Raw genomic sequence first — 24,101 nt, forward strand, 5'->3', positions numbered from 1 at the left:
GCCCCGCCTGCCGCCGGCCGCTTGCCCCGCCCCCAGCGGCTCGCCCCACCTGCTGCTGGCCGCTTGCTCCGCCCCCAGCGGCGGCGTGTCCGCGGCTCCCGCCTGGCTCTCTCCCCCAACTCCTTCCTTGTCTCTCCGTTCCCTCACGCTCTGCAGCAGAGCCTGGCCACCTGCTGTCACCTTACCTTCTCCTGTGGGGCGGTGGCGCCCTCCTCCACTTCCGTCTTTGGACTCCTGCCCTCATCATCCTTACACTCTCTCCTGAAACACCAGAGTTTTCTGAAGAGCGGGCACTGACAGCCACCCTGATGAGAACATTCTTACCGGGCAAGAAAAGAAAGCCACCATCGCCAAGCGAGCCTCTGTGGAAAGAAAGCAGCTGGCGACAGGAAGGAAGACGGTTATTTAAAAGAAGGGAAATCTGAACTCGACAGAACAGTGCGGTGACTTCAGCAGGGCGTGGTCAGGGCCTCGAAGTCAACACCAGAGCCTGAGGATATATTCAGTCACTATTTACATACACATACTGTTTACATGCACGTAACTATTTACATGCACATAACAATACATACATGTAACATAGGACACATAAGGACAGAGGATGAGATGCTTGGATGGCATCACCAACTTGATGGACATGAGTCTGAGTAAGCTACAGGAGCTGGTGATGGACAGAGAGGCCTGGAGTGCTGCAGTCCATGGCGTCGCAAAGAGTCGGACACGACTGAGCAACTGAATTGAACTGAACTGAACCATCTTTCGGGGCTTCCCAGGAGGTGATAGTGGAAAAGAGCCCACACCCAGTACAGGAGACATAGGTTCGATCCCTGGGTTGGAAAGATCCCCTGGAGAAGGAAATGGCAACCCACTCCAGTATTCTTGCCTGGAGAATCCCATGGACAGAGGAGCCTCGCGGGCTACAGCCTATAGGGTCGCGAAGAGTCGGATGGGATTGAAGCGACTTAACCACAGGCCCACAATCGACTTTCAAATAAGGATACAAACTGACCCTAATTTTATTTTATAATTAATATATAATTATTTTAATATACTGAGGAGCAGGACCTTCTCAGTGAATTTTTTGGCTGCCTTCATGAAGCTTCTGGTTAAAGGACTCAACACACTCTGCTTTGACTGGACCAGGCAAGCGGTAGCTGATGATTTCAGGCAAGCCCTAGTTCTTGGGAAGCAGGACTCCTTAGAGCAAGTGGCTGGCTACTCCTCATCCTTTTACCGATGTGCTACGTTTTACACAAAGTGTTGCCTGTCATTTAGCACAGAACATTTTATTAAGAACTTAGATGAGTTTTTAAACAAATTGTACACTCTGCAACAGACCAAGTCCTCTGGTCTAGAGCAGAGCTTCTCACACTGTGGTCCCCAGACCAAGAGCGACGATCTCCCCTGGGCTTGTTAGAAACGCAAGCCCCACTGCAGACCTCTAGGACTGGGAACTCGGTGTGAAGGAGCCCTCCAACTGAGGCTGACCCCCTCCTAAGTCCAAGAACCACTGCTCCAGACCCACCCCACCTCCAGAGCTTCTCAATAGTCCATACTGAATATTTCTAGATGCCAAGGTGTGCACTTAGTCTCTCAGTCGTGTCCAACTCTTTGCAACCCCATGGGTGGTAGCCCACCAGGCTCCTCTGTCCATGGGATTTCCCAGGTAAGAATATTGGAGCGGGTTGCCTTGTCCTTCTCCAGGGGATCTTCCCGACCCAGGGATTGAATCTGCGTTTCCTGCTTTGGCAGGCCGATTCTGTACCGCTGCGCCACCTGGAAAGCCCCTAGATGTCAGAACAGCCTCTGAATGATGACTCTTTTCATGGCAAGGTCCTTTGATTTACGAAAGTCTGCAGCCCACTCCTCAGATGAGCTGGCCTCCCTCTTGGGGCTGCTCATGGGGCATCTCTCCTGCCGGCCTCTCCTGGTCCTTCACCTGGTGGGTGGGGCTGCTCCCAGGGGTGGAGGGGCGTGGCCTCAGCTGCTCTTTACCCTGACTATTCAGAACTCTCTCAACGAGGAGCCCTCAGCGGTTCCTAGAGAAAGGCTCCACATCCCTGTCCTGGAGTCACTGCTGGTCGCAGGCTCCCAGGGCCCACAGCTCTTGCCTTATGCTTTCACCTCAACTCTGTTCACAGCGCACCGCCCTCCTGCCCACTCGGACCCTGCAAAGCGTAGAAGTTTACCCCCTCTCCTCTCCTCTGGGGCTCAGATTTCCCCTTGGGTTTCACAAAAAGCCAGTGGTTCTTCAATTTGAATGGGTGTCAGACCTGCCTGATGGGCTTATTAAGACAGTGCCGGCCCCGCCCAGGAGTTTCCGATTCAGCGGGTTCTCAGCCTGCAGTGGAAGAATTTACATTTCTTACAAGCTCTTGGTGCAAGTTGATGCTGTGGTCCAGGAATCCTACTTTGAACATCTCTGTTGAAAACTAACATCATTGAACCTAAAAAATAAACAACAACAACAAAAAACAGTCCCCAAATGACCACACCCTTTCATATCCCAAGAAATCCAAAGTATCCTTCAATTAAGTCAACTTATTTCACTGGTAATTAAGTTCCACTTACTGTGAAAAAAGAAGTTTTGAAGTTACTTTAATTCTTCTTTAAGCCATCAGGAGAAATAGTCAGTTTACTCCATGTGCTCAGAGAAATGCTTTTCCTCCCAGGGGAAATAGTGTTCTCTGCAGCTTCTACAATCTGCTGGCCCCAGCCCTGACTCTGGTTCCCTTAAGCTAAGGAGGAGCTGGGGTTGGGCTGGGGACCAGGGGTGAGAAGCTTCACTGTCACAGTGTAGGACGACGGAGGATGGGGGACAGGGAGAGAGACTCTTGGCTTTGAATAAGAAGCAGGAGGTGACATCCGTAACCCTGCCGCTGACCCGAACCATCAGGCCCCAGGCTTCCTGGGGAAGCCCTGACTTCTCCACCTCTCCCCGTCCTTCCCACTAAACTGAGCCCAGAAACAGAACCCAGCTCACTTCTCAGGGCTCTTGCTTGCATCTCCTCTCCAGAGACCACAGCAGCTGCCCCCAAGGACACAGCCCTGCTCCCCCAGCTGACGTCTGAATCCCGGAGTGGAAGCCAGAGCAAAGTGCCAACAGGGCAAGAGCCTCATTCCAGACCTCAGAGGTCCTTCTGCAGCCCCCCAAAGGCCAGACCCCGAGGGCTGGCCCCAGCCAGACCCCCAGTCCATAACCCACATCAGAGCCCCCTTGGGACAGTATGCCAGTGATGGAAAACATGTGGAGGCCTGTGGTTTCACTCTCCTGAGTTCACTGCTCTACCTGGGGGCGGGGTTCCAGGGAGGGTGGTCTGTACTGTGGGCAAGGCTGCACAGAGGGGCTGCTTATAAGGAAGGGAGGGCTGTGGGGAGGGCGGGGTTACAAGGAGGGCAGTTTGCTGCTGCTGCTGCTGCTGCTAAGTCACTTCAGTCGCGTCCGACTCTGTGCAACCCCATAGACGGCAGCCTGGTACAGGCCCAGCCAAAAGGTCACATGTTACTTGCTGCCTCTTTTCTTTGAGAACAGAAAGTCAAACATCACCCACCCCAGACCTAGACTAGCCTCGCCTGTTGATTCAAGCTCCAAAGGTTCAGGGAACCGCATTCAAAGGCCACTGCTAGAGGCCTTTGGACTTCCCTGGTGGCTTAGTAAAGAATTTGGACACTGCCTGCAATGCAGGAGACCGGGGTTCGATCCCTAGGTGAGGAGGATCCCCTGGAGAAGGAAATGGCAACCCACTCCAGTATTCTTGCCTGGAGAATCCCATGGACAGAGGAACCTGGTGGGTTATCCAAGTCCCTGAGGTCTCAACCAGCTGGACACCGCTTAGAGACTAAATTACCGCCAACTGCCTTTTGCTTCTCACAGTGGTTCCCCAGGAGCATAAAATAGAAGAAGTGAAACTGATCATGTCACCGCTTGATAAGGGGGAAGGAAGCACATGGACAGCGCTGTTTATTGGGCCCTGTTATCGGGCAGGTCACACACAGGGTCTCCGCGCCATGAAAGGGTTCGCAGCCGCCCTCCTCATCTGGACTCTGCTGTCTCCCCGGAGAGCTGGCGGGGAGGCCTGGCCCACGCACACGGCCTGCAGGCACGGGGGTCTGCAAGTGCTCTACCAGAGCTGCGGTAAGTGCTCTCTGAACATCGGTTTCTGTTTACGGGGAAGGCAAGGCCCACACATTGAGATGCTTGAGCACTTCATGGGAGTGGAGGAAGGGCAGGGAAACAGAGAATGAATGGGTAGGTGTGGACCACGGGAAGCCCTGGGCAGGAGAAGCGGTCTGGCAGGAGAGAGCTGGAGAGCATGACCAGAGGGCCGGAAAAGCACAGTGACTCTCTAGATCAGAAGGGAAAGGAAGATCTGCCTGCAATGCGGAAGACCTGGGCTCGATCCCTGGGTCAGAGAACAGAGGTGGCTACCCACTCCAGTCTTTTTGCCTGGAGAATTCCGTGGACAGAGGGTCCTAGCGGGCTACCATGCATAAGATCACTAACCTCACAGAGCCCGAAATAGAGCAGACTGCCCAGTGAGTCTACCAAGTCATGAAACCTCGCCAGTTCAGGAGCAGGAAGAGAAGCTTCCATCAGTTCAGTTCAGTCGCTCAGCCGTGTCCAACTCTGCGACCGCATGGACAGAAGCACGCCAGGCTTTCCTGTCCATCACCAACTCCCGGAGCTTGCTCAAACTCATGTCCACCGAGTCGGTGATGCCATCATGGTGAAGCTTCCATGACCTCCCCTGATTGCTCACCCGGGGCACCTCTCCAGGTTACGTTGTTTGCGAGTTGAGTGAAAAGATTGTTTATGACAAAGGAGAAGATTCCTATCCTTCTGATGATGCTGCCAGAACTCCTCTCAGAGCAGCAACGTCATTTATTCATTCAACAAACACTTACCCGGCTGCTGCCAATGCGACAGTTTTCTCTAGCTCTGGACGTGATAAGAGGGAATGAGCCAAGGCTATTACCCCACCGGGCAAGTGTGGACGCCCACCAGAGCTGCAGCCTAGTGACCAGAGTGCAGGGAGCTGCTTTGGTCAGATCTGAGCCGAGTCTTGGGGGTATGTTTGTTTTCTGGGGCCATCAAAACACCACCGACCAAGGGGCTTCGACAGTAGAGGCTGCAAGTCTTGCAAGACCAAGATGCCAGCAGGACTCGTTTCTCCTGGGCCTGCAGGTGGCCTCCTTCTCCTCCTGTCTTCACCGCCTCTTTGTTCTGTGCCCACATGCTCCTCGTGCGTCTGTGTCCATTCTCATGAGGACATCAGTCATATCGGATTAAGGCCCACCCATGCAGGCAGAGCCCCTGGAGGAGGAAGTGGCAACCCACTCCCGGAGTCTTGCCTGGGAAATCCCATGGACAGGGGAGCCTGGCGGGCTATAGTCCATAGGTCGCAAGGAACTGGACAGGACTGGGTGGCTGAGCACATATACACACGTTCAGTTCATAAAGGGGGCCTGAGCGGGGAGAAATGAGCCCAGTCTCAGGATCGCATGTTGAATGAAGATGAGAGGGACTTGCTCTAAGCACGTCATGACCTTGTGAAACATGACATCTTGGCTGTAGACAGGGGGCAAAATACTGCTCAGACTACAGGCGGTAGAAAGCAGACGCCCTTTAAGTATCCAAGCCGGCCCCACAATATGCCGAGGAGGGGCATCAATGTTACACTGAGCAGAAGCTGGGCCCTACGACTGGCACCCAAGGAGCTGCCTCATAGATGCCCAGACTTGACTCTTTTAAAAAGAGGGAACATAGAAGATTGAAATACACACACACATACACACACACACACACACACGCACACACACACACGCACATTTTGTTTACTGTAGAAGAGAAGGAAAGGTTGGGTGCTGGAGGTGTTCATCGCCTTCCTCTTGCTCTTCCCTTGGGGATGGGATGCTTTCTGCTGGCATCTGTTCATTTTCAGGGCAGGATAAGAAGCAAAACTTGAGATGAATGCACCACTCAGGATTTGTTTTTCCAGTTCACCCTCCCATAAACGGTTGCCATGGCTGGTCCACCCCTCACACCAGCCTGCAGCCTGCAGCCTGCATCCAAGCTTGGCAACCACCTCTCCCACCGCTGCCAGGAGCAGGTGCTCCAGGGAAACGGATCGTGTTGCTGCTGCCTGGGGAGCACCCCTCCCTCTGAAGGGGCGGGTGCTCTGTGGAGTCAATGAGTGCTGGTCACAGCCTTGCTCTAAGCACTCAGTGGAATGAATGGGGGAGACACAGTTCTGGTCCAAGAGCGGCGGGAGGAGGAGCCAAGCAACAGGGTAAACGTCCTGTGGGAAGGGCTGGACTAGAGATGGTGTCCTGCACCAGGGATGTGATGATGGCGGGAGAGGGTGAGGCTGAGTCTAAGCCACCAGGGAACCTGTCCTCAAGCTTGAGTTCAACCATGTAGGATGATGAGAATAGTGATTACAGCATCTCATGTTCATAAAGGGTTCATGTGTTAGGTGTCACACTAAGTACTTTCTAAGCGTTATTTTTATTTACAGATGTGTGAACTGAGGGTGCAAGCTAAGGTGCTTCAGTTGTGTCTGACTCTGCCACCCCATGGACTGTAGCCCGCCAGGCTCCTATGTCCATGGGATTCTCCAGGCAAGAATCCAGGAGGGGGTTGCCATGCCCTCCTCCGGGGGATCTTCCAACCCAGGGATGGAACCCAGGTCTCCCGCATTGCAGGCAGATTCTTTACCATCTGAGCCACCAGGGAAGCCTGAGAATACTGCAGTGGGCTGCCATCCCCTCCTCTGGGGGACCTCCCAGGACCAGGGATGAAACCCTGCGTCAGATATGATGAGCAGTGAAACAACAAACAGGGTGAGTGGCATCAGATAACTTTTCTGAGGCCACCAGGTAGCAGTGGCAGAGTGACACCTCCCGGGGCACAGAACAGGCATTAAGTAAATATCCGTGGAGTTAAAATGCATTGATTCCAGGCCCACTCTGAATCAACTGGTATCTAGAATGTTGTCAGAAGGCAGATGGCGTAGTGGTGGGAGCAGGAAGGAGCATTTAGGCCGAGGACTGTGTGAGTGAAGGCTGGGGAGCAGGTTTAGCCTCAGGGGCTGGGGAAGGGCTGGGACACGGGGGAGGGTGAGTGATAAGGTGGGAAGGGTGGGCAGAGTCCAGAAGTGATGGGTGACTTTAATGTGTCAGTATGACCAGGGCCTGCGATGCCCAGATGGCTGGTTAAACATCATGTCCGGGGTGTCTCTGAGATGATTCCAGAGGAGATGAGCGCTGGCGCGGTGGACTGAGTAAAGCAGATGGACCTCCCAGTGCGGGCGGGCAGCTCCCAACCTGTGAGGCCAGATGTCCGCACAAAGGCGGGGGCGAGGAGCACTCACTCTCTGCCTGACTGTGAGGCTGGGGTGCCCATCTCCCACCTGCAGTGCCTCCACCCTGGGTCTCAGGTCTTCGGGTCACACCACCGGCCTTCCTGGGGCTCCGGCTCACAGACGGCAGACTCTGAACGTCTCAGGTACCAGCATCACACGAGCCTACACCGTGTAACAAGTCTCTTTCTGGGACAGATACAGATATGTGTCGTGATCACCAGCACGTCATGACCTGTGCAGGGGATGGAAAAGACTCTTCAGGCAGGATGAAAGGAGAATAAAGTTTATTAGAGTGGGAGATGCTCTTAGAACATCGGGCTGGCTCCAGGGAGAGCCAACTCTTTCAAGAGCTAGTAGCCAATGTTTATAGTCACTAAAAGAGAAAAAATTCCTACTGAGAAGGTGGCATTAGGTGATGGGTTAAGATGCTATAGGGTGACTAACAGGGTAGAAATTGTACCTAATACAGAGTCAGGGAACGGGCCACTGGCCGGAGGCTCAGGGTAGCAGTTGCTATGGGTTCGGTCAGTTCCAGAGATGTTTGTCCTGTGACCTTGGTGCAGGACTCCACACAGAGGGCATAGGTTCAATCCCTGGTCTGGGAACTAAGATCCTCTATGATGCATGGTGCAGCAAAAGAAAAAAAAAATCAATAATCCAGGAAGAAATTGCTGGGAGCCTACATTAGCATCATTTCAACATCCTTAATGTCGGAGGGAGACTGGTGTATGCTGGGGTCAGCAGAGAGGAAAGTGGTGTCCTGGGAGCTCCTTCAGAGATGGGTCTCCCTCCCATCTTGCCAGCCATCGAGCTGTGTGGGACCGAATGGCTGCACGCCTTCCCCGATGGAGGTGCCCCCTCAGCTACTGCATTCGCGCAGGACAGCCTCTCAAGGCGTCCCACCAGTGAGGCAGGTAAAGGCTGTGTGCTGTGATGCTGGATCCAGGCCTGGGCTTTAGACGGCCGTGGGCACAGGGGGCTCCTGGAATCCCAGTCCAGGTGTGTTCACACCACGATCATCCACGGATGTGGAAGAATCAGCAATCAAGGATTCGCTGTCTTCCGGGCTTAGTGCTTCCTTTCCGCCTTCTCTGCCCATTTTATAATCTCAGTGGCAAGGGGAGATCACAGGCTAGAAACTGTTCTGAACAATATGAAAGTCCTCAAGGTGAAAGAAGGAACTTCACAAGCAGTCACTGGGGGCCGGGCTTAGACCAGGAAGTGAGCAGAAGTGTCTGAAAAAGCAGAACTGCTCCATCCAAATGGCGGTGCTGCCACGGAGAAGAGGGCGGCAGTCTTTACAAAAGCCAAAGGGGGAATTAAAGCAGTCGGGGGCCTTTCTTCTGTTAAATCCTAGGGCAGTTTCCAGGGCTAGAAAAAACCCAGGGGCCCCACCTCGCATACCTGCCCAAACGTCCACCAGTGTGGTTATATCTGCTTCTGTCACACAAAGAGGGGAGGTGGGTCACGAGAGTGCAGGTGATGAGATGAACTAGAGATTGGGGGAAGCAGAGCCGGGAGGGGAATCGAAGCTAGCACGTGGGGGCAGGGAGGTCGGGAAACTTACAACAGGGGAGGCCGCGTGAGGCCTAAGAGCTTGAGGTCTGGGGTCCGCAAACCACACTCCAGCCCCTGGCCAATCCTGTTTCGTCTCGGTGATAGTCGAGGGTGTGTGAGTTTCTTGCGGTGGCTGTAACAAGGTATCACTCGATGCTTAGCAGCTTTAAAGGATTCTTAAATCCTGAAGAGTTTTGGAGGCCAGGAGTCCAAAGTCAGTTTCGCTGGGTCCAAGGGGACCCTCCCTCGAACTCCCCAGGGGAGGAGACTTTCCTCGCCTCCTCCAGCGTCTGCATCCCTGGCTCACAGCCCCTTCCTGCATTTCCAAAGCCAGCAGCACAGCGCCTGGCCTCTGCAGTCACATCCCTTCCCTCTTCCGTGTCCTGTCTCCCTCAGCCTCCCTCTTGGGAGGCCCCCTGAGATTAGGATGATCTCAGTCTCAGGATCCTTAGCTTCGTCACTTCTGCACAGTCCTCTGTGCCACCTGAGGGAACACTCACAGATCCTGGGGACGGAGGCATGGCTATCTTCGGGGACCATTCTCCAGCCCACTGCACTGGGCATAAGAATCTTATCAGCATCTCAGGGCTGTGTGAGGGCTGTGTGAGAATCAAGTGAAATGTGTGGGCATATACTAAGCGCTCAATAAATCTTTGCTGCTGGTGACTTGCGAGATACTTCACAGCCACTAGGGATATATTTGACTACAAGCTTCCTAGAAGTTGGGACTTCCCTGGTGGCTCAGACAGTCAAGAATCTGCCTGCAATACGGGAGACCTGGGTTTGATCCCTAGGTCAGAAAGATCCCCAGGAGAATGGAATGGCAACCCACTCCAGTATTCTTGCCTGGGAAATCCCATGGACAGAAGAGTCTGGAAGGCTACAGTCCATGGGGTTGCAAGGAGCTGGACACGACTGAGCAACTAACGTTACACCGTTTACAAAATCAAACCAGTTTTTAAGGAGATATCCAGCTTTTCCTGACCCTGGGATAAGCTGTGAGGAACTTCTCCCTAGCTAGATGTTACCCTGGACAGCAATTCCACAGGCAAAGCCACAGTGACTCACGCCTGGTGCCCCTCAATGTGGACCAAGGGCTCATCACCAAAATGCAACTGGGAATGATTTTGCAAAGGGCTGCAGTGGAACCTTCTCTGAGTGGGCACTTGCAGGTCTGGGATGGTCAAGGGGAAGTTGGGTGCCCATAGGAATGAGTGAGTTGCATGTGGTCCAGGACTCATTTCATCCGTAAATGTCATTGTGGCCATTGCTGCTGTTACTGCTGTGATGGGGTTTTTGGTAAGAGTTGGAGAGCAGTTGTATTTTCTGACAACAGCCTTGAGTATAGATCCTAGTGTTGTCAGTTAATATGCCTTGACATCAACCAGGCAAAGAGGAGGATCAGAAAAAGTAAGAGACGTGTATACAGGTGGGGAACAGGTGCTCCCCTCCAAACCTCAACCCCAAACAACAGTTCGGGAGAGGAGGTTAGCTGAAAGAAAAGGGCCACCCGCCCAGGAACTGTGTGCCATCTGGCTGGGTGTTGGTTCCTTCTCTGGGAAGCCTTGTGATGCCCCAGGACTTCCCTCTAGGATGTAGAGTAGCCGAGAGAGCATCTCGGGAGCCCTCTGCAGTCCTCCAGGGACCAAGCGCGTCCATCTGGGATTGGGTGCAGCCACGGAGGGCATTCTTGCGCAGCAGGCAAAGGGCAAACTGGCATTGTGAGGGACCTGCCTCCTTGCAAGGGACCCAACAAGAGTGAGCTGTGCCTTGGCGTCTTCTTGAGAGTCTGCGCCAGTCTCCCCCGCAGAGGAGCCTCTCTGCTTCTGGAACAGAACGAGGCCAGGGCAGGGGGGCGGGTGTGGGGGGTGGGGAGGGGGGTGTGGGGTGGAGAGAGGGGTGGGGGATGGGGAGGGGGGTGAGGGGTGGGGAAGGGGGTGGTAACCAGCCAATGGCCGGGAGGAGCAAGAAAAAGATCCGGGGCCCATAAAGCCTCCAGTTCAGTTCAGTTCAGTCACTCAGTTGTGTCCAACTCTTTGCGACCCCATGAATCGCAGCATGCCAGGCCTCCCTGTCCATCACCAACTCCTCAAGTTCACTCAAACTCACGTCCATCAAGTCAGTGATGCCATCCAGCCATCTCATCCTCTGTCGTCCCCTTCTCCTCCTGCCCCCAATGCCTCCCAGCATCAGAGTCTTTTCCAATGAGTCAACTCTTCGCATGAGGTGGCCAAAGTACTGGAGTTTCACCTTTAGCATCATTCCTTCCAAAGAACACCCAGGACTGATCTCCTTTAGAATGGACTGGTTGGATCTCCTTGCAGTCCAAGGGATTCTCAAGAGTCTTCTCCAACACCACAATTCAAAAGCATCAATTCTTTGACGCTCAACTTTCTTCACAGTCCAACTCTCGCATCCATACATGACCACTGGAAAAACCATAGCCTTGACTAGACGGACCTTTGTTGGCAAAGTAATGTCTTTGCTTTTCAATATGCTATCTAAGTTGGTCATAACTTTTCTTCCAAGGAGTAAGTGTCTTTTAATTTCATGGTTGCAATCACCATCTGCAGTGATTTTGAAGCCCCAAAAAATAAAGTCTGCCACTGTTTCCACTGTTTCCCCATCTATTTCCCATGAAGTGATGGAACCAGAGGCTATGATCTTTATTTTCTGAATGTTGAGCTTTCAGCCAACTTTTTCACTCTCCACTTTCACTTTCATCAAGAGGCTTTTTAGTTCCTCTTCACTTTCTGCCATAAGGGTGGTGTCATCTGCATGTCTGAGGTTACTGATATTTCTCCCGGCAATCTTGATTCTAGCTTGTGCTTCTTCCAGCCCAGCGTTTCTCATGATGTACTCTGCATCTAAGTTAAATAAGCAGGGTGACAATATACAGCCTTGACCGACTCCTTTTCCTATTTGGAACCAGTCTGTTGTTCCATGTCCAGTTCTAAATGTTATTTCCTGACCTGCATATAGGTTTCTCAAGAGAAATCGAAGCCTCCAGTGAGGGGTTAACCCTGCTGCCAGGGGCACAATGAGGTCAGTGTGGGTTCACCCAGCTGCCGGGGGGCCACAGTGAGGTCAGCAGACTCCCCTGAGTGTGGCCTGGCGTCTCTCCTCTGGCCGGATGGGCGTTGCATGAGCCCCAGGAGAAATCTGGAGGAGCGCAATCAGGTTCACCCTTAGCATCATTTCCCGTAGCTGGGGCCTTTCTATTCGGGGGGTCTCTGTGTCTTTTAGTGTTCAATTCTATTAAGAAGTTTTCCTGGTGGCTCAGTCAATAAAGAATCCACCTGCAGTGAAAGAGATGAGGGTTTGACCCCTGGGTCAGGAAGATCCCCTAGAGAAGGAAATGGCAACCCACTCCAGTATTCTTGCCTGGAGAATTCCATGGAGAGAGGAGCCTGGCCACAGTGCTTGAGGTCACAAGAGTTCCAGACAGTTGTAGCAACTAAACTGCCACCATGTTCTATTAAAATATCCCTTTAAACAATTAAACTTTATTTGCATAATTAATAAACCAAAGCTTTGTGAATTTAAAAAATTGGTTTTATTACCGGTATACATCCATGGGTCTCAAACTTACTAGTAAGTTTGTCTTAAGCAAGTAAACAAATATAACAGATTTCCTTAAATGCTTTAGAATCTTTAAAATCAGACAAAGCAAGCACAGGTTATCACAGTGATTGTTACTTACTAGGACCCTTTTCTTAAACTAGTGTTAAGCTATTAGTTGTTCAGTCGCTCAGTCATGTCCAACTCTTTGCAACCCCATGGACTGCAGCACACCCAGCTTCCCTGCCCTTCACCATCTCCCAGAGCTTCCTCAAACTCATGTCTATTGAGTCCGTGATGCCATCCAACCATCTCTATTGTGCATTTTACTTAATCATCTCTACACTGATATTTATTCTTCCTTGTATTCTTACTTTTTTTGGAGTTATAGCAATGAAAGTGTGAAAGTGTTAGTCACTCAGTTATGTCCAACTCTTTGCAACCCCATGGACTGTAAGCCCGCCAGGCTCCCCATCCATGGAATTCTCCAGGCTTGAACACTGGAATGGGTAGCCAATCTTTTCTCCAGGGGATCTTCCCAACCCAGGGATCGAACCCAGGTCTCCTGCATTGCAGGTAGATTCTTTACCATCTGAGCCATGAGGGAAGCCCAATTATAGCAATACCTAGGTCAGTATTTTCCTAGGGTATGTTCCAGACCAAACATAAAGCCTATCTTTCAGACTAGCCAGGACGAAGGTTTTAAGTTACCAGTCAACTGATTCTGGGCCTGGTGGCTGGCCAGCAAGTTGACGTCTCTGCACTTGAACTTGACCTATTATATCCTGAAGACCTTTCAGCCCCTTCCTGTCTCAGGGTTCCCTGAGTCCTGCTGCTTTTCAGCCGCTGATGTGTGTTTCTCTGGGTCATTGTGAAGTCACCGTAGCATCATGGTGCCTCGACCTGGCCTGTCAGCATTGCTGGAAGCATACACCCACCACCCTAACGTCAGAAATACAGTGAGGGGCTCATTTAGCAGCCACGATGGATTTTATCTTCTGCACAGCTGAGGCTCACCTTAACATATTTAGCAAACTTATTCTCTTAGAACATAGCACTGGGTTATCTTTTTACTTTGTGTTTGCTGATGCTGGTTTGACTCTCATCCAGCTTTCAATCCAATTTTTATATAAGACCACTTAAGCTGATCAATCCTTCTGTTCTAATTTTTTCCAAGCCCTTGTGTTCATATATATATTTATACACATTATATATTTTTTTCATATATTTTTTTCCTGGCTTATTCACGATGCTTTGTCTTCACTCCTACCTACTTACAAAGATAGAAACAAATCCCGTGGTTCTCTCTAGCCTATCCAAACTGGTGGAAACGTTCTGGATCCCCAAAGAACCAAGAACAAGGCTTCATGCCCATCCAGTGTTTGTGATGTGACGCAACTTCCTTGTCGTCTTTGCTCAGGCTGCCTCACCCAGACAGGCCTGCGAAGTGACTCTGAGAGACAGAATCCCCAGAGATGCCGTCTTCAGGAGCCCACACAGCGGGCACTGCTTTTCTTCCTGGTCCCAGAATCTGCCTGGTGTCACCCCAGTCCGCAAAAGGGAGCAAGTCCCTGGTGGCCCCCTCCCCCCTGCCCCCTCCCGCCCCGCGGGGGCAAGACGGCTGCCCCCCCCCCCCCCCCAATCGGCTCGCAGTCTTTTTCCAGCTCCAAGGCCAGCACAGAGGACTTGTTCTCCCCGACTGCGGTCTGCAGAGGCTGTGCAGCTGCAGGCGGAGTGGAAGGAGGCTCGCTCCAGCCTGGGCGGGGTTCCTAGAGCAGCTGCCTGGTTCGGCTGAGGCATCCGTCCCTGACGGGGGCCTTGTGGCCATCTACTGTGGTCCTGGATGTTACTTGGCCTTGAAAGGAGCCTGGCAGCCAGGGTCTGTCCATGACAACCTATTTCTCCACAAGCCTGGTGCTCTGCAGGCATGTAGGGAGGGGTCAGCATCCTTCCACCCCCACCTCCACGCCCCCAGAGGCTATGGGGCAGACAGGAGACCTCTTAGAGAACTGGGAAATGTTCTGGCCATACAGAACCCCAGGGCTTGATTCCAAGTGTCTCCTCATCCAGAAGCGGAAACTCGGAACCGGGGAAGCAGCGTGTCCTGACCACAAGCCACGGAGCAGCGTAGCTGCCGCTCCGTCCCTGGGCCCTTCCAGGCAGCCCTGCCTCCTGTCTCCTGCATGAACACCACAGTGTGAACGCACCCAATCTCAGATCAAGGATGCCACCTACACTGTGACCAGACCCTCTCCTTCCTACTCACATCCCCGATCCTCTTTCTAGGCAGGCCTTCTCTGAAAGTGATGTGCCCACATTCCTTCCTGCCAGGCCCGGGCAAAACAAGACCCTCTGTGTCTGCAAGACCTAAGGGGGCTCATTCATAACACTGAGAGGACCATTTAGTTCCATAAAGGTTCTAGCACTGCCAACTGTACATAGAAGTGACATGGTTCCACAGAACAGTGAAGGCAAAGCTTGTTTAGGAGGAAAGCTGCCGCCTTCTGTGGTATGAGCCCCATCAAGGGTTCTAGCAGTACTTAGGAAACAGATGGCCATCACAGAGGACAGTGATGGAAACAGGACAGGTGACTCGTACCCCTGAAGCCCCACAGCTCGATGCCAGCAGCCGGCTTCCTCTGGTCCCTTCTCCGTGTGTACAAAAGCCTGCTGAGAGCAGCCAGCTTCTGCCATCAAGGAAAATGCCCAAGTCCCACCTTCCTGCCCCCGGATCCACAGGCTCAGGTCTAGATCCTGGATGGTGCCTATTCTGGAAGCACAGCACTGGAGCCCTGGTTCTCTGGCATCTAAATTCCAGTCTGACTGGCACAGAGCTGCTGGAATCCAAGCCAGATGGAGAGTGGACAGGAAGATCCTCTTCCAGGGTGCACAGATTTTCTGCCTCACAGTTACCTTTGGTTTTAACTAAACGAAAGAGCAATTCTTGTGAAGGTGAATATGCACATTTCAAAAAAAATCCCCGAGGAGAACAGAGCATTGCCAGTGACTCTTGGTTTATTTGAAGCAGCGGTTGAACAGCAAGTATCGTGTCCAATCGTGTCTGAGGTTTTAGAGCCTGCCAAAACAAGGAACAGGAGGCGCCTGTGCAAATGCTGCTGATTCCCAGGGTCTCAGGGACGCCGACTTCCTGGGGGAGCAGACCTTCAGGAAGGCAGTGAGGGAGAAGCCAGAGAGCGGAGACCACTGTTCCCTTCCTGCCTGACTTGTCATCGCCTTACCTCTCACCCGCTCCAGAGCCCGAGTCAGATGTTCAAACACCTTCATGGAAAAGGCAGGTTGTGAAGGAAGGGGGTCAGTTGTAACACACAATAAAAGTTGCAAGGACTAGAGCTCATCTCATCTCAAGGAGGAAACTACTGTTCCACTCCATTTGATTGCCAGGAGGGATTTGGAGACCTAAGACATCCAACCTTCTCCTTTTTTGAAAGAAAATCTCCTAATCTAGAAGCACCGCCTGCTGATCTATGAACATGGCAAATAGCCTAAGTGTTCTTTAACACTGTGAAGGGCAACGAGGCAGTTCTGAAAGCTAGGGGTAAATCAGGCTCTAGCAATTTACAGCCTCTGCTGTAGAGAGAGGAGATGTTAGTCTGGTCACACCTTTTTTTTTTTTTTTTTGGATACCTAGTCCTGAAGGCCTCCCCTTCCTGGATGCAGAACATCTCAAAAAAAAAAGCATCTTACTGTCCAGTTTTACCATCACTATCCTCTGTATCTAAGTGATATCACCACGTGAATCCCCAAGAATTACAAATATGTAAGTTAGGTATGTGTGTGTGTGTGTGTGCTCAGGCATGTCCAACTCTTTCGCAACTCTGTGGACTATAGCCCGCCAGGCTCATCTGTCTGTGGGATTTCCCAGGCAAGACTATGGAAGTGGGTTGTCATTTCCTCCTCTGGGGGATCTTCCCAACCCAGGGATTAGACCCACGTTTCTTGCGTCTCCTGCATTGGCCGGCAGATCCTTTACCCCTAGTGCAAAGCCCCCAAGGTAAGAAATCCACTTACTCAATTTGGAGTGTTCTTGCTAGCCCAAGAATTGAGTGTTCAAGCATGTCCAGGTCATGCTATTTCCATCAGCACCCCAATACCTGACATTGCTAGTTAGATTTTGATCCAAATCTGTTGAACTGTTTCTTGCTGCCTACAATCATCACTAAAATGTGTATTTCTATTAAAAAAGGCAAGAAAGCAGGAGGCCTGGATATGAAGGACTCTGAAGATAAAACTATTTCTTTGCTTTTATCTTTGAGTCCACATCATTTAGCACCATGTGTGGCGTCAATAGTCTTTACACATTAGAGGAGTAGGTTTAAGTTATAGGGTTTCCTGAGAAATGACCAGTGACACAAGAAATCAAGTGCAAATTTATTTGAGAAATGATTCTTGGAAGAACCAAAAGAGAGTGAAGAAGTGAGTCAGGGAAGAAAAGGAAGCTGATCCAGGTGACCACTGTGGGCAGCTAAAGCCCAGTCCTTCTGGGGCTCCTGGGAGACCCGTGAGACATGCCTTGGGGTGGTCAGATCTGAAGGGAGAGGGAACTGGGGTGTTGGTCTGGCAACTGCTGTGTGTCATGGTGGTTCCTGGGTACGTTGTTTCTCCAGCACGTCTGGCTTGACTGTGTACAGAACAAACTCCCTCCCACACCCAGAGAAAGCCCTTAGGCAGAACCATGGAATTTTCAGGAAGGCTTTGGAGAGAATAAATGCTCTGCTACAGTGTCCTTGTGCACTGAAATCCCTCCCATACACAAAAGCATCCATAAATGGGACACTGGTGAGAGAGACCAAGACAGCCCATAAAAAAATGACCAGCGCATCCTGGAACGGGCACGCTGCGGCCTCCACAGGATGGAAAACTGTCTTGCTATAAAATCTGTGGGTAAAATGTGACACAGATCTTTCTACATACATAGCTGAGCTTGCCTGAAAGAACAGGAGCTCTCTGGGAGCCAAAATGGAGAGAAAGCACAAACACAGAGTGGAAAGAGGGCGCTGAGGATGTGTCTGGCTCAGGCCCTGTGTTGGTCTCTACGAGCCAGAATGCGGCTTCAGCAGCTGTGTGCGCGTCTGGTAACCACGGCCTGTGCTGTGCAAAGTGGAAATTGATCCCATCGTGAAGCCAAGACCTGCCAAGAGTGATAGCTCCAATAAACAGTGGATGAGAAACAAAGAAACTTATCGGACTCTGTGTGGCCTCTGGAGGAAATAACTCTTCTCCGAGAACCAGGAGCTCCAGACCTGATATCAACACAGTTTTGAGGCTCAAGTGTATAGTCCCTTCATGATCCAGGAAATCCCAAATCTAGAAATCACATTAAAGTGGGCCTTACCTGGGAATACCTGAGACATGTTGGCAGAAGAAAATGTCAGTTTTCTCCGGAGGAACACCTACTCTCAATTTAACTTTCACACGATTCCTGAAGATTCAGCCTACAATCCAAAATTTAAAACCACAAGGAAATAAACCACCATAAGGGAAAGGCAGCAGAAAAACAAAATGCAGAATTCTACCCCTGAATACATTAGATTTGGAAAATAAGAGAGACAGACTGTAAAAGAGAGAACACGTGATTTGTTTAAAGAAGTGAAAGAGAATCTAAAACATGAGAAAGGAAAAAACAGAAGGTTCAAAAAAAAAAATCTGATTGAAAAAGAATCAAACAGAAGCCCTTGAAATATTTAATTGTTGAAATAAAAAGCCTCATGGCTAGGTTAGAACACAGATTTTAAAATAGCTTAAAGAGAGGGATCTTCCCTGGTGATCCTGTGGCTAAGATTCTGTGATGCCAGCGCAGGTTCGGTCCCTGGTCAGGGAACTAGGTCCTGAACACCACAACTATGGGTCACCTGCCGCAACTTAAAAAAAAAAAGAGAGAGAGAATCCTGCCTGTCGCAACAAAGATCCCGTGTGTCACCAACTTAGAAAGAACTAATGAACTGGACAAAAGAGCTGGAGATATTATTCAAAATGCATCACAGAGAAATCAAGAGATAGAAGCTTCAGCTACAAAACAAAATAGAAAAAATAGGAAAAAGGCAATTTCTGAAGAAAAATACTGGAATTTTCTAGAATTAATGAAAGACCTAGACCACCAAATTCACTGCACGCAAATTCCATGTGGGATTCATAAAAAGAATACCACAAGTAGATCCACTGGAATAAAATCACAAGTTAACAAAGGAAAAAAATTATTGGTGTAAGGAGAAAGAAAAATCACATAGCAAAAAATTTTACTTAGAGCAATAGCAGATTTTGATATAGCAACATCAGTGTACTCAGAGGAGAAAACAGCAATCAACCTTGACTTCTGCATTTAGGTAACTACCATGCCAAAACAAGAGGGAATTGAAGACACTTTTGGACAAACAAAATATAGAGTTTGCCACTAAAAAACTCTCAGTAATGAAACCTTCTGAGGGACACTTCAGAAAGAAGTAAAATGATCCCATAAATAAGTTCTGAATTGCAAGATGGACTGGGACAAAAGAACTGATAAATTTAAATAAGCAATGAATGTATGGATGATAAAAATATCTAATTTGAAATAAGAATGCATTTGTTTCCTATTGTTGCATAATCAATTACCCTAAAATTTAGCAGCTTAAAACAACAAACATTATTATCTCACAGTTTTCAATGGCTGATTATATATATATGATCACAACTTGTTTATGCCTCCATCCACCAGTGGACATTTAAGGCGTCTCCACGTCTGGACTCTTGTAAGCGATGCTGCTATGAACATGCAGGTACAGATCGCTTTTCCAAGTTAGCGTTTGTGTTTCCTTTGGATGTACTCCCAGAAGCAGAATTGCTAAATCATATGGTAGTTCTATTTTTAATTTTTTGAGGGTCTGCCAGCTTGCATTTTGAAAATCAGCTCCCTGCTCTTTAAAGAAATGCACCTAAAATACTGTTCTACAGTGAGCATCCCACTGAATGGTGAAACGTTGGAAGCATTCTCTTTAAAACCAAGAATCAGGCAAATGAGAGTGCCCACCATCACCGCTCCTGTTCAACGTGGTGCTGAAGGCCATCACCAGCACAGCAAATACAGTGTTTAAGGGTCTGAAGAGAGGATACAAAATAGTATTGCGGGCATGCAGCATGACAGCATAGAAACATCTAATCTAAAATATATGGAGTTAATGACAGTTGAAGTAGCAGTTTATTTTGAAATCAATGTATTGCATTATTCCAAGAGGTAGCCAGTATGTGTAGCTGTGGTGAATTCACTTTCACGGCTTGTAGAACATATCATTTGTGCATAGACCACGATTACATACATTCTCCTTCCAATAGATATTTAGGTTACTTCCAGTTTTTCACAGTTACAAACTGTTGTGAACATCTATTATTTATGTCTCCTTATCTCAGAAATAAACTTCCTAGCCAGGACCTTTCTTTCCATTTTTCTGAGCCTTAAGCCTGGGCAAAGGTAGCAGCATTGCTCTAGTTTCACCAGTTTTGTCTGGTAATGTTTCCATACAGTAACGGTTTTTAAATGCTATGTTCTGAAAACACACGAGCAGATGGCAAGAAAAGGCTGAATGATATCCAAATGGTTCCTGCGATGGCATGAAGCAGACGGGTAAGGTGTTGAGTCAGGCCTGCCTGAAACTTTACTTTGATCGGCTCATGGGCGGCCCTGAACTTGTGTGCAGCCCGGTGGGAGTAAGAAGGCTGTGGTTATTCAGCAGGTGCATGGCTCTCATTTATCAGTCTGAAGTCAGCTTCCCCATCTTATTTTTCATTTCAGTTTGCCATCTTCCAACAGAATTCTTTTCATATTTTTAGCAAAAGTATTTTTAATCCTCTAAACAGGAGGAAAATATAATAGGATTGTGTTGGTCCAGGAAGCAGAGAAATGATTCCTCTTCTCAATTAAGAATTTATTTTGCTGGCAGAGGGTCCAAACCAAAGGCAGCTGGTTCTTCTCTCCTCTGGCATCTGGCAGTGAGTGCTTGCAGACCTGGGTCATTCGTGCCACAAGGACCTACTCTTGGGTGGTCCATGCCCTGCAGATGAGAAACTTCTCCCTCTTTCCCATCAGGGAGAGCTCTATTGCAGAGTTGGAACGTCCAGCAGACTCCTTCTGGCTTCATCGCATAAAGCGAGAGATGCAGCGGGGGAAAGTGGTTTGTAGTTCTAGCAATGAGGATTTTGTTTCCCTGATCAATACAAGACATCCTGATAGAAACTCACGTTAGGTAACCTCTCCACCTTGTCAGAAGATTCTTGAGGGTCCCTTGGGCAGCAAGGAGGTCAAATCAATCAATCCTAAGGGAAATCAACCCTGAATGATTGGAAGGACTGATGCTGAAGTTGAAGCTCCAATACTTTGGCCACCTGATGTGAAGAACTGACTCTTTAGAAAAGACCCTGATGCTGGGAAAGACTGAAGGCAGGAGAAGGGGATGGCAGAGGATGAGATGGTTAGATAGCATCACTGACTCAATGGGCATGAATCTGAGCAAACTCAGGGAGATAGTGAAGGACAGGGAAGCCTGGCGTGCAGCAGTCCATGGGGTCGCAGAGAGCAGGACACGACTGAGCGACTGAACAACAGACCCCTCCTCAGGGAAGCTCCACGGTCTCTTTAGGAAGAGTCAGCTGCATGTTCTGGAGATGCTGGAGATAAACCGTGTCTCTAATTCTTGGATAAAGAATGAGCCTGTGGTCCCCCTTGAACACTTCTCTCCTCACTCCAGGGCCTTCGTGGGACACTCATGCTCATTCTAAATCAGGGTGGCCGGACTCAGAAACTGCCACTCTCTGTCCCCCTTGCTGAATGCTAACCGTGAAGAGGAAGGTCTTTACACGAGTTATGTACTGAATGTGTCTCCTCAGAGTTCATGTGCTGAGGCTCTAAACCCCGATGTGATGGGGTGGGGGTGTTCTCAGTCGTGTCTGCCTCTCTGCAACCCCATGGACTGCTGCACGCCAGGCTCGTCTGTCCGTGGGACTTTCCCAGGCAAGAATACTGGAGTGGGCTGCCATTTCTTCCTCCAGAGGATCTTCCCCACCCATGTCTTCTGCATCGGCAGGTGGATTCTTTACCACTGTGCTACTGAGGAAGCCCGTAAGGTGACGGTATTTGGAGGTGATTCGGGTTAGATGAGGTCAGCAGGGTGGGGACCCATGATGGGATCAGGGTCCTTCTAAGAGGAAGAGAGCAGAGTGGATGCTCTCTCTGCCTCTGCTGGGTGAGGACACATAGAAAAGTCTGCAAACCTGGAAGAGGGCTCCCACCAGGCACCAAATCAGCTGGCGTCCTGACCTTGGACTCCCAGCCCCAGAACTTTGAGAAATAAGCATTTGTTTGCCATTTCAGCCACCCAGTCTGTGGCATTTTGTTATAACAGCCCAGCAGACTAAGACAGACCATCAGCTCTGTCAGCAGTCTTGCTTCTCAGGGAAAGTGTAAATTGATGTTTCATCGTGTGGCTCTGATGGGGGATTGGAGGCAGCAGTAGACAATTTCTTACCAAGTGGGGGAGAGCAGTACTCGAGGGAGAAGAAATATTTAATAAATTGATCTCATACTAGAAGCACAGGAGAAATGAGTCTTAAGAATTCTGCTGGCCTCCATGTGACAGAGTGTGGCCAAAGCCGCCTTAGGGGTCTTGAAGACAGCGATGGGAAGGAGACAGGGGAGGCTGAGCAAGGAAACCCCCATCGCGGCTGGCCACCCAAGCCACCCTCCCCGACACCCGTTAACAGCAATGAGCCACTGCTGCACGCCCAACTCATGGCTTCCAGGATTCGATCTTCCTGGGAACAGTCATCTCATGTCAGGGAGGGAGTTTTGCCTGAACCTGGAAGGTTGAGTGGGCATAGAAGTTGTCGACCCCATATTGACCACAAGCCCCTCTCCTGATTTCTCCCAGAGAACAAGTTTCTCCGAGGAGAACCTGCCTACCATGCTGGAGGGAATGTAAAATGCACAGCCACTCTGGAAAACAGGCTGTTTCTTGTAAAACTGGACATATGCTTTCCATAAAACCCAGGAACCTCAGTCCTGGGTATGTATCCCAGAGAAATGTGGACTATGTTCACACAAAAACCAGTGTGTGAAAGATCGTGACAGCTTTATTCGTAATGGCCCCAAACTGGACACATGTCCTTCCACATGAAGGACACTGCAGAAAAACAGCTCCTGAGATACACAGCCACCTGAATGGGTCTCCAGGGCCACTTGGAGAAAGAAAAAATCCAATCTTAAAAGGTTGCATATGTGCGGATCATTTTATAATGTCTAAAAATATTGAATCACTATGATGTATGCAGAAAACTAATATAATACAATATTGTAAGTCCACTATACTCGATTGAAAATAAATGTGTACATATTTTTATATCTTAATATATCTATGACAAGTTAAGAAGAACACTTACACACTGTATGGTTCCACATATGTAACTTTCTCAAGATGACAGAAGTATGTTGCTGAAGCAGTGATTTGTGGTTGCTGGGGTGGGAAAGGGGAGCTGGAGTCAGGAGTGATTGTCAAGGTGCAGAACGAGGAAGGTTCTTCATGTCTGTGTCTTGACTGTAGTGGTGGAAGTTGAAGCTATGAATAGCAACCCCACCACTGAGATTGACTTTAACCTGCAAAGGGATCGGGCCAGGTAATGTGGGGTGAGTGTATGGCAGACACGGCTTGCACACAAAAGACCGTGCGACTCTATGTTGACTATAAAACAAGAGAGTCAGAGTACACGTGTATCTTTTATTGAGTTTATGTTTTGGCCGTGTAATGTCATAACTAGGCGATGGAAGCATTACACTCCAGGTGAAAGCGGAAGCCTTTTCTGGTTCGCCTGTGTGTCCCCAAGGCCGTGTATCAGGTCCTCAGTAAAATGAACGCGGACTTGAGCTGCATTCCTCAGCCACTAATGTGCACTGTCCGTGGTAAGACAAGTTCACGTTTGCTTGTACTCTCATGGTAAGATTTTAGGTGGCACCATGATACCCCTAGGTCTTCCCAGGTGGCACTAATGGTAAAGAATCCGCCTGCCAAGGCAGGAGACACAAGAGATGCGGGTTCGGTCCCTGAATTGGGAGGATCCCCTGGAGGAGGAAATGGCAACCCACTTCAGTATTCTTACCTGGGAAATCCCATGGACAGAGGAGCCTGGTGGGCCCCAGTCCACTGGGCCACAGAGAGCTGGACATGACTGAGTAGCTGAGCTCAATGTATGCGATACCCCCAAGGTAACACAAAATAAACCTGCGTTTAGTGTTTGTCGTCCACCTGCTCTTGGGATGCAAAAGATCAATCGTAAGAGCTTCAAATGGGTCGTTACTTCCCTTGAGACATTTGGCAAGGTGTTTTCGATGAAAGTTCATCTTCATTGCTTTTTAATCTCTTTTTGGCCTCAAGTGTTTATAATATAAAAAAACCACCTCCTCCTAAGCTCTTGGAAGTCAGGGTCCGGTTATCCCTGGGGAATGGAATTCAGAGGCCAAAAGAGAGTGCAGATTCACACCCTTTATCTGTCAGTAATGAGTTCCAAAGAATCCCGTTTCTCTTGCCGTTAGAAGTAAACAAGATAAAGGATATGGAATTTTGAACTTGGCAGCCAAAACCT

The 24,101-nt window shown here is 49.7% G+C and overlaps 1 protein-coding gene across 1 annotated transcript in view; it reads left to right on the forward strand.

Moving 5' to 3' along the window:
- The first annotated feature begins 3,940 nt into the window (after positions 1 to 3,940).
- Positions 3,941 to 24,101, forward strand: part of LY86 (lymphocyte antigen 86) — a 42,192-nt gene continuing 22,031 nt past the window's right edge. The window contains exon 1 of the mRNA XM_040249393.1: positions 3,941 to 4,135. Within this exon, the coding sequence (XP_040105327.1) occupies positions 4,009 to 4,135 (127 nt within the window). The 5' untranslated portion in view covers positions 3,941 to 4,008. The remainder of the gene's footprint in view (positions 4,136 to 24,101) is intronic.

This window comes from Oryx dammah, unplaced genomic scaffold, assembly GCF_014754425.2.
Source record: "Oryx dammah isolate SB20612 unplaced genomic scaffold, SCBI_Odam_1.1 HiC_scaffold_11, whole genome shotgun sequence".
In the NCBI taxonomy this organism is placed as follows: domain Eukaryota; kingdom Metazoa; phylum Chordata; class Mammalia; order Artiodactyla; family Bovidae; genus Oryx; species Oryx dammah.